Consider the following 18,439-nt stretch of genomic DNA (forward strand, 5'->3'; position numbering starts at 1 on the left):
TTCCTGTCTTCATAAACCGACTGGAAGACCCCAAAGAGTATACGTAATTTAATCTTTATAGCCAAAGTGATAGACTTAATTAGGATGTGTTTTTTCCCTTAGTGTTTGTACTCACTTTCACTGCATGAAGTTTAAAATCACCAGATAGTTTGATGGGGTACAGAGAATCCCAGAACTTAAAAGTCCATGTCATTGCATAAACCCTGATTCAGGGCTTAACATCATGTGTTTAGTTTGAAAAGACATTGCTTTCAACAGTTTGGAACAGATTTGAAGAAAAATGGAAATACCAGTATTATGTACAAAGGGGCTAAACTCTAAAATGGCTCCAAACACATTAAAAAATAAAGTAGCCATCCAGACTAATGTCTGGTATATTAATCTTGTCAACAAGATTTAACTTTTCTAAAGACAGAGGGAGGAAGGCAGAGAGAGAAAGAGAGGTAGAGGAAGGAAGAAAGAGAAAGAAAGAAAGAAAACGGTTGGAAGGAAGGATGAAGGGAGGGAGGAAGGAAGGAGAGAAGTTTCCAGATTAAAAGAGAGTAAAGAGACATGGAAACTAGATAAAATACCTGACCCTAGAGTGGACCCTTCACTGGAATGGGGAAAATGCTATAAAGGATATTATTTGGTCAATTGACAAAACTGGAATACAGATGGTAGATTAGATAAAAGTACTGGCTCAGTGTTAAATTTCTTAAATTTGAGAGCTGTGCTATGGTTGTGTAAGAGAATATTCTTATACTTGGGAAATACTCAAGTTTGTAGGGGTAAAGAACCATGATGTATGTAGTGTAACTCATCCTCAAATGGTTAGAAAAAATTGTGTGTATGTGTATGTATATTTATATACATATGTATGTGTATATACACATATGTATATATGTGAGAGACTGAGAATATTCAAAATCTCAGTGACAACAACCTCAAAATATTGGTGGCTTACAAGAATACTTTATTTGTCACTCATGAACATGTTGGCAAAAGGGTAAATCTGTGAATTAGGTAAATCTGGGTGAAGGATATAAAGACGTTATTTGTACTATTCCTATTCTTGCAATTCTTGTATACATTTGAAATTATTGCCAAATAAAAAGGGTTTAAAAGTACCCCCCCCCAAAAGATTTAACTTTTCTAAAACTAATAAACAGTGAAAATAATGATCTAACCCAAAGCCAAATAACAGTTTTATTTTTCTTGATCCGGTTTTGCTAGTCAAAACTAATCCATCCTGTGAGTTCTGTGGGAGGGAGAAAAGCAAGTATTAAAATGAATTAGTAGAAACATACTGTGTTTCATCTCAGCTTTGTGTAATCCCTGGATGACAGTTAGTTGTGTTTGTTCCACAGGCCTCAAAATAATTAGTCTGCTGTTATTCAGCTGGGAGGAGACTGCACCATCACACTTTAGGATGAGTGAGCCAAACAACACTTAGGTCTATTGCCTCTCTTTAACTGCTGTATAGTTTGTTGTATCTCAAATCTCATTCTTTCAGGGCCTTCTTGGTTTCAGAAAAAGAAGGGTCATTAAGGGAAATTCTATCTGTTATCTTTAGAGAATGTACCCTGTTGCAAGAATGTGAAAAGCTGGAAATCTTTTCACTTCAAACTGAAGAAAGTGAGAGGTTGCTGGAGGCCTCTTCAAAAATATCCTGGTTTAGGGGCTTCCCTGGTGGCGCAGTGGTTGAGAGTCTGCCTGCCAATGCAGGGGACACGGGTTCGAGCCCTGGTCTGGGAAGATCCCACATGCCACGGAGCAACTGGGTCCGTGAGCCACAACTGCTGAGCCTGCGCGTCTGGAGCCTGTGCTCCGCAACAAGAGAGGCCTTGATCAAGTGAGAGGCCCGCGCACCGCGATGACGAGTGGCCCCCACTCGCCGCAACAAGAGAAAGCCCTCGCACAGAAACGAAGACCCAACGCAGCTAAAAAAAAAAAAAAAAAAAAAGTCAATTAGCCTTTCTGAATTCTGATATTAAAGCCTATTTTAAAAAAAGCAGATAATGAGAGAACTCATTAAAAAAAAAAATAATAATTACGTTTAAAAAAAAAATTCTGGTTTAGTTTATTCATTGATTTGTTTTGGTTGCCATTTGGAAGTGCTTGGCCATCAAAGAGTTGGAAAGAAATTTCTCCACTGATTTACAAGTTTAGACTCCATATTTCATAGTCAATTGGGAAACATTAGCATTTAGATACCAACTAGAGGCATGGAGATCAATGTGTATATCAGAGAAAACTTGTGTTGGTTGGATTGGCCTGTCCCCTTCTCACCACTTCTGATGGGGAACATGTGAGTGTTATCCCTTTCTGCTTTTATAAAAAGAATTAGTTGGGTAGTTATTATTTTATGAACTGAGGGCAGCTTGGACTAATATTTCCCATCAGAATAATGTGTGTTTCATGCAGCATTTTTAGAAGAGTTACTCTGGTTGCAATGTTGGTGAATATATGGCTTCATGAGCTCCATATTAATGGGACTAATTGCATTGATTGAACACAGTCCTACAGACAGCATGCGGGTGCCTTATGGTGTACTTAGAGAGCAACAGGAGGCTGTATGGAATTGTGTTGCTATCATCAGTTAATTTCTGGCAAGAGTAATTTTCTTACTCTTGGCATCCTATTATTTTGAAATAATTATGATAATTAGGACAATTTTCACTCGATGGAAAGAAAATGACTGATTTACTGTTCCTTTAGGCTTTGGAACCTCGCTTATTGTTTTAAAACTAACGTTATTATTTTCCTCTACCAAAAATTAATTAAATAGAAATAAAAGATGCCCAGTGATTAGCTCTATAACAGCAAGAAGTAAGTGACTGAGGGAACTTGTGATGTAATTCTTGAAGTGTGACTGTGTAATGAGACATTTTATCACAAGGTTCTGATTAGAACATTATTGAAATGATCATCACCTATTCAAAGAGATCACTGGAGATTCTGTATTTATCTGCATAAAATTGTAGACTACTTGAATTGTTCTTCAAGATCATTTAATCTGCCCCCTCTTTTCACAATTAAAAAACCCAAACTAAACCCAGAGTTAATGTAGTCTAGTGTTGATGCCATGGCTTTAAGTGTTTTTGAATTATTTTTAACAGTAAATCTTGAGCCAGTGAAAGAAACGCCATTTCATCACTTTAACACTCCATTTTTGACCCAGTGAGCCTTTAGCAAATTTAATCACTTTTTCTATTCTTCAAAGTTAGATGCAAATGGCTCTTGAATGGTCAGATGAATGAAAGCCATCCTAAAATGATAAAAGAAAATCGATATCACTAGGAATTTTGAAAAGTTTCTACTTTAGTTTCTGAAGAAACTTTGAAAAAATAAGCATTTATTCTCTGGGGCATCACTGGGATAAGTGTACATTCATGCAAGGTGACTAATGAAAAATACTGTTTTATTTGCTAAAAGATCAACCCCAGTCACATAAATTTATATTACCATAGAATTTAGGTCTGCCTATTTTAACGAGCTAGAATTACCCTCTAGTCATTTAAAGCCTGTCCAGTTCCAGTTAGGAAACTGCTGGGTTGGGGCCATACTGTGGATCCCTGTTCCCCTGTACCTACATTCTCTGTGGATCTGCAGCCCCTTAACCTCTAAAGAGCTGCTCTGTTGACATTTCCTCAGGCACTTCTTTATACAGAGCAGGGACTGGACCATGTGGGCAAATAAAAAAGAAAATAGAAAATTCAGCGTCAGCTTTGGGAAAACTGAATTTCTCTAAAAAAAGTAACTTCTAGAAACAACATTGAAATGAGAATTCAAGATGCCAATAGTAGGTTGAATCTTTCCAATTCTCTTTCAATATAACTGCAGGTCCAGAAGTTTTCTTTCCAAGCCAGTCCTAGTGTTTTAATTGTCTGCTTCTCCAAGTTTCATATTTTTCATGTTTTGTATTCAAAAAATGAAGGTATGTCTGTACTGCAAAAGTCAGCCCATTCTATGGAGCTGATATTGGAGCCTTTTCTTACTGATTTCGTTTCTTTCATTAGTGTAAAATATTGCTGTTGGAAAACCCAAGAAAAATATATTAGAATCTGAAATGGCATCCATTAGTTATTTCATTTTTATGACACTGTGTAGTTTCAGAGTGCTTCAACTTGATTATTCTGACACTGATTAGCTTCTTAGAGGATTAGTTTGGCTTCTGTTCTCCTGTCCTGGCTTTTGCCTGTACTGTTTGCTACCTTCCCCTAGGGGACACAAAGTGGTAAAGAGAAGCGGGAAAATTCCAAAGAAATATGTTCACTAAGCTGAGAAACACCGGTAAACTTTCAGTGGGAAAATATCTGAAGATATAGATTAAAGATCTGAGAGGAAGAGTGGGCTTCTGATTTTGTTGATCTTTTCTGGTATCTGCACTTTTATAACTCTCTCACATAACTCAGTTAAAGCCCCTGCGTGTGGCATCATTCATCAGAAACGCAATCCAGATGACCACTACCGAACAGCCTATGTTACTTCTGCTTAGCTGAATCTTCTCTAACTTTTTTTTTTTGGGCTCAGTAAATTCTATAAAAGAACTCCCTGGAGTGAAAAACTATGAAGTGGTTTATCCCAGAAGACTTCATCCACTACATAAAAGAGAGGTCAAGGATCCAGGTCAACAGGTACAGCTTTTGATTTAATAAAGAATTTTGAATACGTGCACACACACACACACACACACATACATATATATATATATATATATATACACACAGACATATGCATATATATAACTATATTTAATATGTAGATATATATACATATTTTTGTATATATACATACACACATTTGTGTAGGTTTTTTAACCTATCTTATCTTTATTAATCTTCACGATAACCCAACATTCTATTATTAGCTTTATTTTGATTTTAGAGTTCTGGCAGTTGAAATTAACTGTCCAAGGTCACACAGAGGGTAAAGTTTAATTATTTATGGTAATTTATAACTTATTCTGTTACTTCTAAAGAATTTGATGCAACTTCTTTTATCTATCTCTTTATATATCTCTATCTATCTATCATCTATACATACACACATACAAACAAAACCGTGAACACTAAAATTGAAGTAAAAAATAAAATATTGTGGGTGAATAAATGCATATATGTGTAGTAAATTAGGATTAATTACTGTAATTGAACATAAAATTTACCTCTGTTTTTTCAAAAAAGTCGGCTATTAAAGTTTGTAGAATTCTTACCACTTGACAAAACACACATTCTCAGTCAAAAGAGGAAAGCTAAAACATGATGATTCATTCCACAGCAATTTTCTAATTACCTACACCTGGAAGTCTTCTGCTGGGAACCAGGAAAATACAAATAAATGAGACATAAATGACAACTTTTACATCTACCTATTGTGAGATGAAACTCACTGGAAGCTCATATTCCCCAACTGGACAAAGTTTCTCACAAATTATTTTTTCTAAAGCAAACACATGTATAGCAACAGAACCCAGAGTAGACTCTGTTTCCCAAAATAATTGTCTCTCAACAAAATGTTTCTGCTAAATTTATATAGGACCCATATGCATTGGATTCCCTGTCAATATGGCTTTCTTCAAATGCTTTCTGGCAGTCTCTTAAAAATGCCAGCTACATTTTTCACTGAATATTTTGAGGTGAAAGCCAAGTTCCTAGAAATTAACTTTGTGGTTTCTGTGTTGAGACTCTTGGTCTTCCTTGTGCAAATAATTGATTAGCAATTACTCGAAACATTTAGAATTTAGAGTGCATGGGACAGAGGGGATCTCTGTATCTACATAGATCTCAGTCTGGATTGATCACTTCTCAAGGCAGTGAAGAGGAAGACTCTTGTACTTATTATTATACCACTGTGCCCTCTGCTGGACCAGAGAACTAAAGCACCAACATTACCTGTCAGGTATGCCAAGAACATGGCCCATCTTTCTGACTTCGTCACACCTGGCCACATTACTTAAGATTTGAGCTAGAATGAAGTAATCCTCTGAAAAATTTTCTGGAGGAGGCACTAACAGCCAAGGCAGAATCTTAAAGATTTGATTCATGATTGTATCCTTGATTGTATTTTACATACATGGCATAAGGAGACCTGAAGAAGCGTTTGTTGAATAAGTGAGCAAATGAGTAAGTAAACAAATAGACAAATGAATGAGTGTAAGTGGAATACATTTCCTATAAACCTGCATAGATGTATAGTCAACACATTCTCAGTCAAGGTCCCTGATGTTGAAACTTACATTCTAAAGGTGGTCACTATTCTTCCTAGGATTCAGTCTTCAGATCACATGCTTCCTTAGAGGCCAAAATCATCTTGCTGTTGGTCCATGCCTTAAAACAGAATATCTGGCATCACAATGCTTCCCCTATTGGGAACAATGTCAGGCCTTAGCTAGGTCCACCAGGGCTTTCAGAGACCTCAGATTAGTGTATGTTATCACAATAGTTGGGCTACAGGGTTTCCTTTGTGTACTCACAGGCATCATGTTGACTTTACACTTCTGTTTCCATCTCAGAACCATACAGGAATCTAACCGTCCCAATCCACCCACTAGACCTTACCCATGGTGTTTCCTGGAGGAAATTTTTATTTATATGTCCCTGTGCCCAGCTAATCTTACTCAGTGGGCTCCAAATCATTTCCTTCTAGTGGAAGCTCTCCAAATCAAGGTGCCTATTTCCTCTCCCAACCCATAGCTCAGAACCTAGATAGAATACAAATAAGACACACTTCTTATTAGCAGGCATTGTTCTCCACCATGAGCTTCTGCTTGAGAAGTACAGTTATAACATTACCCAGTGCACCCACTTTCGTATAGTCTCTGGTTTTCTTCTTTGCTGTTTTCTTTCATCCATACCCTCTATGGTAGTATTGGCTAAAACTCCCATTACCCAATTATCTTTTCTGAAACAACCTCCAAATAATATTTTATCTGAAAATCTACTAAAATCCATTGCTGACAGAAAACAGATATCTGGAAGGCTCTTCTGTATGGAAGGTCATATCTGGTATCCTCCTAATATTTTCATTTTATCTGGCCTTTCTTAAGCCTGAACAAGAAGTGGTGACAACAATTCTCCATGACGTTTGTTTTCAACCCTCAGGCTTTTTTCCAGCTCTTGTTATTCATGAAAGTGAACTGAATTATAGCAGCTTCCCCTCATCTAGACCCACAATGTAGGATATTTATAGTCTGAGATTTTTGACAACAGAGAAGGCTTCAATAACTGAAAATTTAAAGGAAATTTTAGCTGAAATAACTGACCTTGGAGATGGCAAATCCCTGCACAATATTCTGACCAGATGGCTCTAACTTTCTTTTTTTTATCAACAATTTTATTTTTAAAAATTTTTATTGGAGTATAGTTGCTTTATAATATTGTGTTAGTTTATACTGTGCAGCAAAATGAATCAGCTATATGTATACATATATCCCCTCTTATTTGAATTTCCTTCTCATTTGGCTCTAACTTTCTATTGTCCCTGGATGAGCTCAGGTCCTTTTCTCTCCTTCAGGAGAGGGAGGAGACAAGAAAGCTTGACCTTAGGTGTAACACAGCAGCGGAAGCATCACTGAGTCCATAATAACCGGTGCTCTATCACGTTTGTTCTGCCATATTGGATCTCTTTAATAACGACAATGTCCTGGTACTTCCCAGTGAATTGGTAGATATTACGTGTCACCATGGCTAATAACCTTGTTTTTATAGAACAAAGTCAGAATTCAGTACCTGATAACATCTTCTTTAAAATTCTTCTGTATAGACCTCTCTATCTCCTCCTGTATATATAAATCTAAACTTAAAATAGTTCTCCTTTTCCACACAGTTTACTAGAAGTGACATTTTTTTCTCTTTCTGAACACCCGAGACTATGTTTTCTTCCTGATGACTTATTCCTGCCTTGGGGTACAGATTCCTGTTATTTTGTCCATATTCTGCCCTCCATGTAGCCTTGAGAAGACCTCTAGACCAAAAATCATCAGTTGAGAGGCTTGCAGGTCTTTGGGTCTGTGTGCATAGTAGTACTTCTTCTCAAATAACTTCCCCACCCTGTGTCACCTGGCTAATTCATATCTCAGCTTACATGTTCCTTCCTCAAGAAAGCCTTTCCCTGCCCTTAAGATGTTAGACATCCTACCCTGCTTCCAGATTCACACCCCTTATCATATAACTCACGTTTATTGTCTGTCTTTCCACAATATTATAAGCTTTCTGACAGTCAGCACCGATTTCTCCTGCTCAGAGGCCAGTTTCCAGAACTTAACAGTGCCTGGCATATAACCCGCACTCACATCGTCTTTGTAGAATGTGAGGCTGGCTGGATGGATAGATGGGTTTGTATAAAGGTCTCAGATAATTTGTCTATTCAGTTGGCAGTTGTTTGACTTGTTAAAAGAGACAGAAGCAGACATTTGGAATTATAGAGACCACTGTTAAAGAAAAGCAGGCATTGCTTTCTAATGATGAGACAGATGGACATAGCCAAATGAATCTGTGTGTGTATGTTTCTAATCACCAGTAAGTGTTTGTGCATTTTTGCAGGAAAAATTTGAAACTGAATTGAAGTATGAAATGACAGTTAATGGAAAAATCGCAGTGCTTTACTTGAAGAAAAACAAGTAAGAGTCTTTACTTCTGATACTGTCCTCACCAACAGCCAGTTAGCATGTGGCAAGTGTGATAATTGAGTCTGTTACTACTTATGACTCCCACAAACCTTGGCTAATCATCTTTTACTCTCAACTGACCCAAGGGCTTCCGCGAGTATTTGTTCGTACTGAAGTAGTAGAGACACTGAGTAAGGTAACAGTTTACTAGTGTTCTGCTAGTTGAAGTCATAAAACACAATGAATGAGGTGCAAGCAGACGTATATTTTATCAACTTCTATGAAACAGCACATAGATTTTTAAGCCTCCCCCATGCATCACTGCATTTTGTTATTTTAACACTGAAAGATTAGATATTAAAAAATTTTGCAACTATTTTCATCAGAAAAACAAGACATACATAAGTTAAATAAACTCTAGAGCCAAAAAACAAGTCAGTGGTAAAAACTGAATCAGGGTCTTCTGATTGCAACGCCAATGCTCTTTCTACCCAGCCAACAACTAACCCTCCATTTTCTCATACATTACATTTTCCTGTATTCCTTCATTCTCTTCATTCGGTTCATTGAAATTCAACATTCTTTTTCAAATTTCACTACCTCAGCTCTCACCCAGATCTTGACCATCCTATATCTAGACTATATCCAAAGTAGTTTTTTCCTAATTCTATGCATTCAAGCTTTTTTAATCCCTAAATTGTTCAATATAGGGCAACGAGATTTTTTTTTTCCCCTCAAATAGACTATCACCTTTTGCAAAAAGTCACAACTGTCGAGAGTTTGGAAACAGTGTGGTACAATGGAAATAGTACAGGCTTTGAATTCAGGCAAATCTGGATAGGATTCTTTGCCACTTGAACTGTTTAATCTCATCTGAAAAATAAGGAGAACAATATTTATCTGGTAGGATTGTTGAAATGATTAAATGATATGTGTAATAGGTCTATCCCAGTGGCCAGGATAGAGATGGTATAGAATACATATTAGTTACTTCCTTTTCTCCTTGCCCTGCCTCTTTTAAAAATATATTCAGACTCCTATTTGCTGGTGGATAATTGAAAGAACTTTAAGAAGCTCAGTGAGAATGCTGAAAGAGCCCAAACTACCAAGTGCAAGTCAATTTTCAATACACTTTCCACTGCTGCAACTGTTAACAGTCACTGGTAACTGACAAGGACTGGGTGAAAAAGGCAGTCATCCTTATCTGTGGGGAAGAACACTGCTCTTTTCAGTCATTTTTATCAACTTTGCCCTACTCAGTTCTATTTCTTCCTCAAATCTCTCCTCAGACAAACATGCAGAGTCTGATGAGGAAACAGACATTGTTCCACACTACTCAGGAATGTCCCTGCCCTTCCCACTCTCTCCAGTTTAAGCATCCCTTTCATGCTTGGATTTGTCCTGAGGGGCTAAGAGGTAAAACTTTTCTCCACACCCAGGGAAAGCTCTCGCTTTGATCACAGGACTTTGCAATTAGCATGAGTAAACATGACATTTTCCCCCCACCCCCAGGGGTCTCCTTGCACCAGGCTACACGGAAACATATTATAATTCCACTGGAAAGGAGGTCACCACGAGCCCACAGATCATGGTAAGACAGAGTATCCTAAATTCATTGCTAATTGACATGTGACCCACACACTCAGAGGCAGTGTCATTGCCAATTAGTGAAAGTGAAATGGTGTTATAGCAACGATGTTTTTTTCAGCAGTAGTAATTTCTTTTTTTTAATTTTTATTTTATATTGGAGTATAGCTGATTTACAATATTGTGTCAGTTTCAGGTGTACAGCAAAGTGATTCAGTTATACATATACATATATCTGTTCTTTTCCAGATTCTTTTCCCATATAGCTTATTACGGAATACTGAGTAGAGTTCCCTGTGCTATACAGTAGGCCCTTGTTGATTGATTATCTATTTTATATATAGTAGTATATATAAGATGTGGTACCTATATACTATGGAATATTACTCAGTCATAAAAAAGAATGAAAAAATCCCATTTGCAGCAACATGGATGGATGTAGAGATTATCATACTAAGTGAAGTAAGTCAGACAGAGAAAGACAAATACCATATGATATCACTTACATGTGGAACCTAAAAAAAATGATACAAATGAACTTATTTACAAAACAGAAACAGTAGTAATTTCTTAATAGATCCTCTAACATTTTTACAGTTTGGCAAGAACAAATGTATTCCTTGACCACCATGGTAACCCTTTCCAGCCTTTAAGGACTCCTTATAGGAGAGTGGGCAGAAAGAGCTTCTTATTTTCATTTGAAAAGTAAAGAATTAAATGTATCTGGTGTTCTTACTCAGTGCCAATCACCTTTCAGGATCATGTAGTCTCTCAAACTCAAGACTATTTCCTCAGTGGTAGAATTCTATGTTTTCCCTAAATAATTTCCACTCTGGACTCTTATTCAGAGAAGAAGACAGGATGAAGTGGTATGAGGAGTGTTTTATCCTTGCCATCTATTCCGAGGAAGTTTTTCAAGCATTTTCTTCCATAGCAATGCACAGAGGTTTATGTGGGCCAATACCTCACCTGTTCCAAAGTAGAAAGGTGAATCTGACTGAAGTACATCCATGTGAAAAAGTGCTAAGACTGAGCATTTTGCTTTGAGTGGATACAGGGATGTTAAACTAATCTAGTTAGTCTGGTGGCACTCTTTGGATAAATCAAGAAATAACCACACAAACTGAATAATCCATTCATTGGAAAGAGCTCATCAGTGTTAGGAAAATTTAATGAGCAATTAGCCAAGGGAAAGAATGAATGTCTGGTGTTTTGGGGGCTCAGGTTTTAAACTTATACCTGTGAGTTGGTTTTTTCCAGACTGTATTCATCCCTGTTATCCTTCTTCTGCAACAACAAAATTTACAACAGTGTTTAGTTAATGCCCCCTAAGCATTTGGGATCATTAGCTAAATAGTAAAGATTTTAACCACAAAAGGCTGCTTTAAAAAAATTTTTTTAGGTAGATTTCCCTGGTGGTCCAGTGGTAAAGAATCCACCTTCCCATGCAGGGGATGAGGGTTTGATCCCTGGTCGGGGGACTAAGATCCCACATGCCGTGTGGCAACTAAGCCTGCATGCCACAACTACTGAGCTCGCGTGCCTCAACTAGAGAGCCCACACACCACAACTAGAGAGCCCACACACCACAACTAGAGAGAAGCCAGCACGCCGCAACGAAAGATCCTTCATGCCTCAACAATGATCCTGCGTGCTGCAACTAAGACCCGATGCAGCCAAAAAAAAAAAGAAAGAAAGAAAATAAATTAAAAAAAAATTTTTTACATCTCTAATTGACTGTTGTTCAGCATAAAATGATTTGAAAACATTATAGATCTTGTTTCAAGATTTCAAATTCAAATTTAGTAGCACACTTTTTACATGCACACTTTTCCTTTGTCAAACCCCTTTTCCCTTTTCTCTAGGATGACTGTTATTACCAAGGACACATCATTAATGAAAAACTTTCTGATGCTAGTATCAGCACATGTAGGGGTCTAAGGTAAGGCTTCATAATGGTTTGTATGTACCTGTGATGATGGGTGTGTATGTGTGTGTTAATTACCTAAAGAATCTCAAATATAATAAATTATACTATAGTTGAGTATGAATTCTAAGGGCTCAAAATTTTTGAAATTTGAAGGAAACATGGCTTTTCTTGGTAGTAGTTTGTAAGTTACCCCTCTGAATTGCTTGCAGAGTTGTTTTTGTTTGTTTGCTTGTTTTCAAAATATAGGTTTTCGAGTCCCAGTTTTAGAGTCAGAATCTTTAGGGAATGGGAGCACCTCTCTTCACTCTAAACTCTCTCTAGTGTGTCCAATCCATGCCTATGACATCCATTTCTTTCGGGATGTTAATGACTTGTCATGTATTTGTCTACAGTAAGATATCTCTTCTGATGCCCAGACTTCATTATCTCACTTCCTCTTCCATATCTCCGTATCTCTCCATATCTGGATATCTTAAGGAAATCCCAATCTTAATATACTCCAAATCAAACTAATGATATTCTCCCCAATGTGGTGTTTTTCCAGTGTTTCCTAACTCAATAAAAGATATAGTCAACCAACCACCTAATACAGAAACCTAGGTTCCTTGATGACTTCTTGCCTTTCAAATACGCATTTTCAATCCATTTAACAAGCCCTACTGATTATGTGTTCTAAATATTCCCTGAGATTAGTCACTACATTCTCTCTCTACTGCCACATCCTAGTCCAAACTGCCATGATCCTTTAGGCAGACTATTGCAATAAATCACCTAACTTATTTCCCCAATCCACTCTTCTACTTCCATGTATGCTTAGTCCAGTCTCCCTGCTATATATTCTCAGACTTTTTCTTCCTAGCAATTATCTGCCATAATTGCATGTATTACGTATACATCATATAATTGTATATATTTGTGGATCAAATGTGATTATTCGATCCACATCCATCTTCCTTACTTGAATATAAGCTCCATGAGATGAGAGACCACGACTCTTTTCCTTTTACCTTCTGCCCTTGCTCCAATGTCTAATGAATAATGGGTGCTCCCTAATTCATGGTTAAATGAATCTTAGCTCAGGGCTTCAGCAGAGAGAATCGAGAAGAAATTGATAATATTCATTGATTATGTGCCTTACGTATCATCTCCTTCAATCTTTACAACTATCCTATTAGGTAGGTATTATTATTCCCATTTTAGAGGCGGAGAACTGAGGCTATGTGAGTTTAAGTCATTTTCCCACGGTATCACGGATAATAAGTGATAGACCCAGAAGTTTAACCCTATCTATAAGACTTCAAAGTCTCTTTTATTGTCAGTGTATCTTTAGAGCAGACCAGGCATGAGAATCGGAAGGACACTTGACTGAGAGTCAGGAATTTTCCATTCTAGCACCAGTTCTGACACAGGTTAGCTATATGACTGCAGCCGTTACTTCTCCCCAACTAGTCCAATTTCCTCATAGAGAAAATAAGTTTAGGTAATCTCTAAGGGTCTCTTCAGCTATAATGTTATAATATATTTTACTGCCATGAGCTTAGAATGCTTTGGCATTGGTCATTTTTTGAAGTCGACAAGTCGTTAGTGCTCAGAACTGGAATATTTTTAGGAAGCTTAGATTCTTGTGTTTTTCAGGGGTTACTTCAGTCAGGGAGATCAAAAGTACTTCATTGAACCTTTAAGCCCCACAAATCAGGATGAACAGGAACATGCACTCTTCAAGCACGATCCTGATGAACAGAGGACTAACAGCAACTGCGGGATGGATGACATGTTATGGGTACCTGAAATTCATCAGAATGCAGTCCCATCGGCCACCAGTCTTGTGGTATGCCTACTTTTATTTTTTATTTGCAGTGCTCTCATGTATCTCATCCTGGCTGCTCAGGGCTCCAGTCTTAGTAGCTCCAACTGACTGAAACTTTACAGTCATTGTTGAAACTAGTAGGTTACAGAGACATTAAAACCTTACTGTGCATTGATGATTTATTTAATGAGTGTGTAAGAATCAACTATTATTAACAATATGTTGTGTGCAAGGGTTAAAAAGATGCATAGATGTAATGCTGGCCTCCTAGAAGCAGACAACTTTCATGATGCTACAACATACAACAAAGGTGTAAAGTATCATTACTGCTTTGAGATAAAATACCCTGCTGTCTCCATGAATGAATTTATTCAATAAATCTTTCTTAAAGTACTGCCATAGGTGCTGGGGATATAGCAATGAGCAAAATAAATATCAGATCTTCCCACAGGAACTTAGAATATTCTTTCATATCTGGAATTCAGCTTCTGGTCACAGAAGGAAAATGAATATTGCTTGTGTTTGAAACTATAAAATATATACACAAAAACTTTGTCATTATTACCTTCATTTTCTTTAGGATACACTTCACATCCAATCATCTCTTCTACTGATACATGTTCTCAGAATGCATAAGCACTGGACAGAATAGGTTTGAATAAAATAGAATCTCTGTTGGGTTCAATTTGCTATGGGTTTAAACTCTACCAGCGGTATGATATCTAAGGGTCCAGGAGAATCGCTCTGAGCTATATGTTCCTATGAATGTTGATCTACTGGTTTAGCTTGGTACAGGCCTCTAGTCTTTCTGTCTCAATTCCTTGGTAACTGTGTGCAAATAACCTCGCTCTCATGACATCTTATTGTTTGGCTTTGCTACTCCTTCTCAGTTCCTCTCACTGTTATCCCGCCTCTGATGGACCACTAAATATTAGAGGCCTCATGTAACTCAATACTGGGTCCCATTCTTTACTTTATCTACACATTCTTCCTAGGTAATCTCATCCAGTGCTATGTCTTATTTAAATAGGAACTCTGTGCTAATTACCATCAAATGTATATCTCCAGCCTTTGCCTTTAGAGGCCAGACTGTTACAAGTAGCTACCTACTTCATGCTTCTAACCCTTGTCTGAATCTCTCATCTGGCCTCTTATCAATTTGTATTGATTAAAGAGTTCAAGAACCCAGGTCAGTAAAAAATCTACTGTGAAACATGGTTTTTGTTTTTGTTTCGTTTTGTGGAGAGGAAGAAACTGAAAATAGGGAGGCTTGGAATGTGGGAAGGCGATCAAGAACTATCTGAGAAGAAAGGACAGACTGGGTGCCGTGGTGGCTCTGGGCTTTGCACCATTGGTAAAGAAGGGTGTATTCACTGGGATAGGAATAAAAGGCAACCAAAACAAAACAAAACCCAGGAGGATGCTGAAGTTAACATGCCTCTACTTCACAGCAGGCTAGTGGAGAAAGTCCACCGTTCAAAAAATATGAAGACTTTGGTTTTATTTTTAGCACTCAGTTGTGTAATCCTTTACACTCTTTGGTAGAAATGAAGGGGCTAGACTAGAATATCACCAATGTCTCTTCTACCTCTGACATTCTGAGCCTTGTCTATAGATGATTCTGGATGGTTAGCTAGAGTCAAAATGGTAATATTGTCTTCCTTCATTCCCAGACCAACCAACTCTTACAAAATTATACATTTAAAATTTAAGAATGACTCTTGCAGAGAAAGATGTTGTCTTAGTAATCTTCTTTTTTATGTTTATTATAGAAATCCAAAGACCAGAAGGCTTGGGAACAAAATAAATACATAGAATATTTTTTGGTCCTGGATAACGGTGAGGTAATTATATCAGATAAATGTGTCTTTTAAAATGCTATACTACATAAATTTATTACGCAAGATATTAAATAATGGATGTTTTTAAAAATAATGAGTATGAGCTATTCTTTTTTACAAATTGTTTTGAACCTAGGAAATATGACATATAATTAGACTGATATGATCTTACCTTTTAAGGAATGTACACCTAATATGATATGCATAAACTGATTTTTTTGCACTATAATGCTCCTTTCTCATTGTCTTAAGAGCCCCAAACTTATTTTCCAATTAAATTCCTTTGTCACTTTTTCTTCTGTTAAGTAGTTAAATCATTGGTAAATTAAAGTTTATGCTCATCAGGGAGTGGTAAATAAAAAAAAACAACAACTAATGGATAGAATTTTCTGAAAAAAATGATTTTTTGGTAATATTCATTGTTAATCTTCTTTTATAAGAATGCATTTTATATATTGATTGTTCTAAACCTGAAGTCCACATGCATGCTCTCAAAAGGAAAAATTTTGTGTTATGATAATATGAGTTAGTTCAGACCCTAAAATTTTGACCTCTCTTATTATACTCAATTCACTTACTGCTCATATTTTTTGAAATAAGTAGACTATTCCTTGCACTAGTGCTCCACAGCTTAGGAAACCATGGTATTTAACTGAAAATATGTCTGCAATAGCTCCTTAGAGCTTTACACTGAGAAAGTACTTCAGGGGACAAAACATCATCTCTTCTCCCAAACTGCTTTAATTTAGGTAGAGAAATAAGGAAGTGCTTCGTTTTTAATGTTTAAATATTAACTTTTATAACTGATCATTAATTATAATAAGTAAAATAAAGTGAAATTGCTTTTTTTTACCTTCCAATTATATTCATTTCTATCAATGTCTATATTTTGCCTGTAGTTTAAAAAGTACAATCAAGATCAAGAGGAAATAAGAAAGAGGGTGTTTGAGATGGTCAATTACATCAACATGGTATGATATATTTTATTAAGTGTAATTTTAACAATTTGCTAGGTGGTGTCATTGGGTGTTTCTATGAATGCTCATGAAGCAGGGAAGAAAAGCCAATAGTCCTAAGACTAATACTGCTTACTGGCTCTTGAAGGGTGACCACAACTTTGGCAACTTAATTGAATATTAATGTTACATGATAGAGAAGTAGCTCACATACTCACCACACTATTCTCAGGTCCATGAAGGTATAAGATGTGGTTTTGTTTCATGGTTTTTGTTTTTCTAAAACCCAGTAAGAAAATGCTGACATACAAATCCCAGTAGAAAACCAATCTAAGGAAGAAAATGGAAAACCAACCAACCAACCAACCAAAAAACAAAATAAGCCAAGCTCTGGTACAGTAGCAGCTTTCAATACCTAATCTCATTTAATCCTTGAACAACACTAACATATTATTAAACGTAATTTATAGCTAAGAAATTAGTTTCTAAGATGCAAAATAACTTGCTTAAAATCACAAAGTTAGGAAATGGTAGAGAGAAGATTTGAACTTAGATCGGTTAGATTTCCAAGCCTACTTCCATTGTACAACTGTTGGTAAGGTTCTTTAAACATGATTTTATTATCTAATTTCTAAAAACTTTTAAAAAATGATTTTTATATCCCTTCTATTTAAATCTTGTTAGTTTCCTATTAGTTGAACATTTGGTTACCTACTTAGTTGAAATGGCTGAGTCACTTGTGGTCCTCCAAATCCTCTGAGGATAGAAATAAAACAAAGGTGGATACAATGACCAAGGTCATATCTCATCTTCTCACCACAAACAGTATGCTGACTCCTCTTAAGGAGCCCCAAGAACTGGCCATATTTATTGAGCACCCACTTTGTGTCAGGTACTTTTCTAGATTATGGAAATAAAATGGGGGACAAAACTGACAAATATCCTTTTTTCAAGGAGTTATCCTTCCCTTCAGGAAGTTAGCATCCTTGTTCAAGGAGGCAAACAAACAAGTCAAATAAAGAGTACGTAAGATGGTGATAAGTGCTATAAAGAAAAATAAAGCAGAGTTTTTAAAAAGAGAGAGAAAGGGAGAGAGAGAGAGAGGAGAAAGATTGAGATATCTTGGGTGCTGTGTTAGACAGGGAAGTCATTTCTAGTAGGGTGACATTTGAGTAGAGACTTGAAGGAAGGGAGAGAAGTCTGAGCCTAGGCAGAGCAAAGGACCTGAGGGCAGAACCTAGATTGCCTTGTTTGAGGAATAAGGGGAAGGCCATTGTGGCTGGTTGTAATAAGCCAGGGCTAGGGTGGGAGATGACATCTAAAGGTAGCAGTGACCAGAACCTGAAGGCCCTGTGGGTCTGCATAAGGACTTTGTCATTCTTTTTTCTTTATTGAAGTATAGTTGATTTACAATGTTATGTTAATTTCTGCTGTACAGCAAAGTGATTCAGTTATACACACACACACACACACACACACACACACACACACACACACACACATATATATACATTCTTTTTCATATTCTTTTCCATTATGGTTTATCACAGGATACTGGGTATAGTTCCCTGTGCTATAAGTAGGACCTTGTTGTTTATCCATCCTATATATAATAGTTTTCATTTGCTAATCTCAAACTCCAAATCCTTCCCTCTCCCACCCCCCTCTCCCTTGGCAATCACAAGTCTGTTCTCTATGTGTGTAGTCTGTTTCTGTTTCATGGATAGG

General features: G+C 36.8%; 1 protein-coding gene across 3 annotated transcripts in view; it reads left to right on the forward strand.

The window, feature by feature from the left end:
- The window catches only part of ADAM28 (ADAM metallopeptidase domain 28), a 207,318-nt gene that overhangs the window by 156,224 nt on the left and 32,655 nt on the right, over positions 1-18,439 (forward strand). For 2 of the 3 annotated variants that reach the window (XM_068552536.1, XM_068552537.1), the window contains exons 3-6: positions 12,043-12,119; positions 13,743-13,935; positions 15,687-15,758; positions 16,655-16,726. In XM_068552536.1, the coding sequence (XP_068408637.1) occupies positions 12,043-12,119; positions 13,743-13,935; positions 15,687-15,758; positions 16,655-16,726 (414 nt within the window). Of the gene's footprint in view, positions 1-4,515; positions 4,612-5,451; positions 5,460-8,525; positions 8,603-10,102; positions 10,182-12,042; positions 12,120-13,742; positions 13,936-15,686; positions 15,759-16,654; positions 16,727-18,439 lie in introns of all 3 variants that reach the window. The other variant, XM_068552535.1, reaches the window with a different exon arrangement.

The sequence above is a fragment of the Eschrichtius robustus genome, chromosome 10 (genome assembly GCF_028021215.1).
Source record: "Eschrichtius robustus isolate mEscRob2 chromosome 10, mEscRob2.pri, whole genome shotgun sequence".
NCBI lineage: Eukaryota > Metazoa > Chordata > Mammalia > Artiodactyla > Eschrichtiidae > Eschrichtius > Eschrichtius robustus.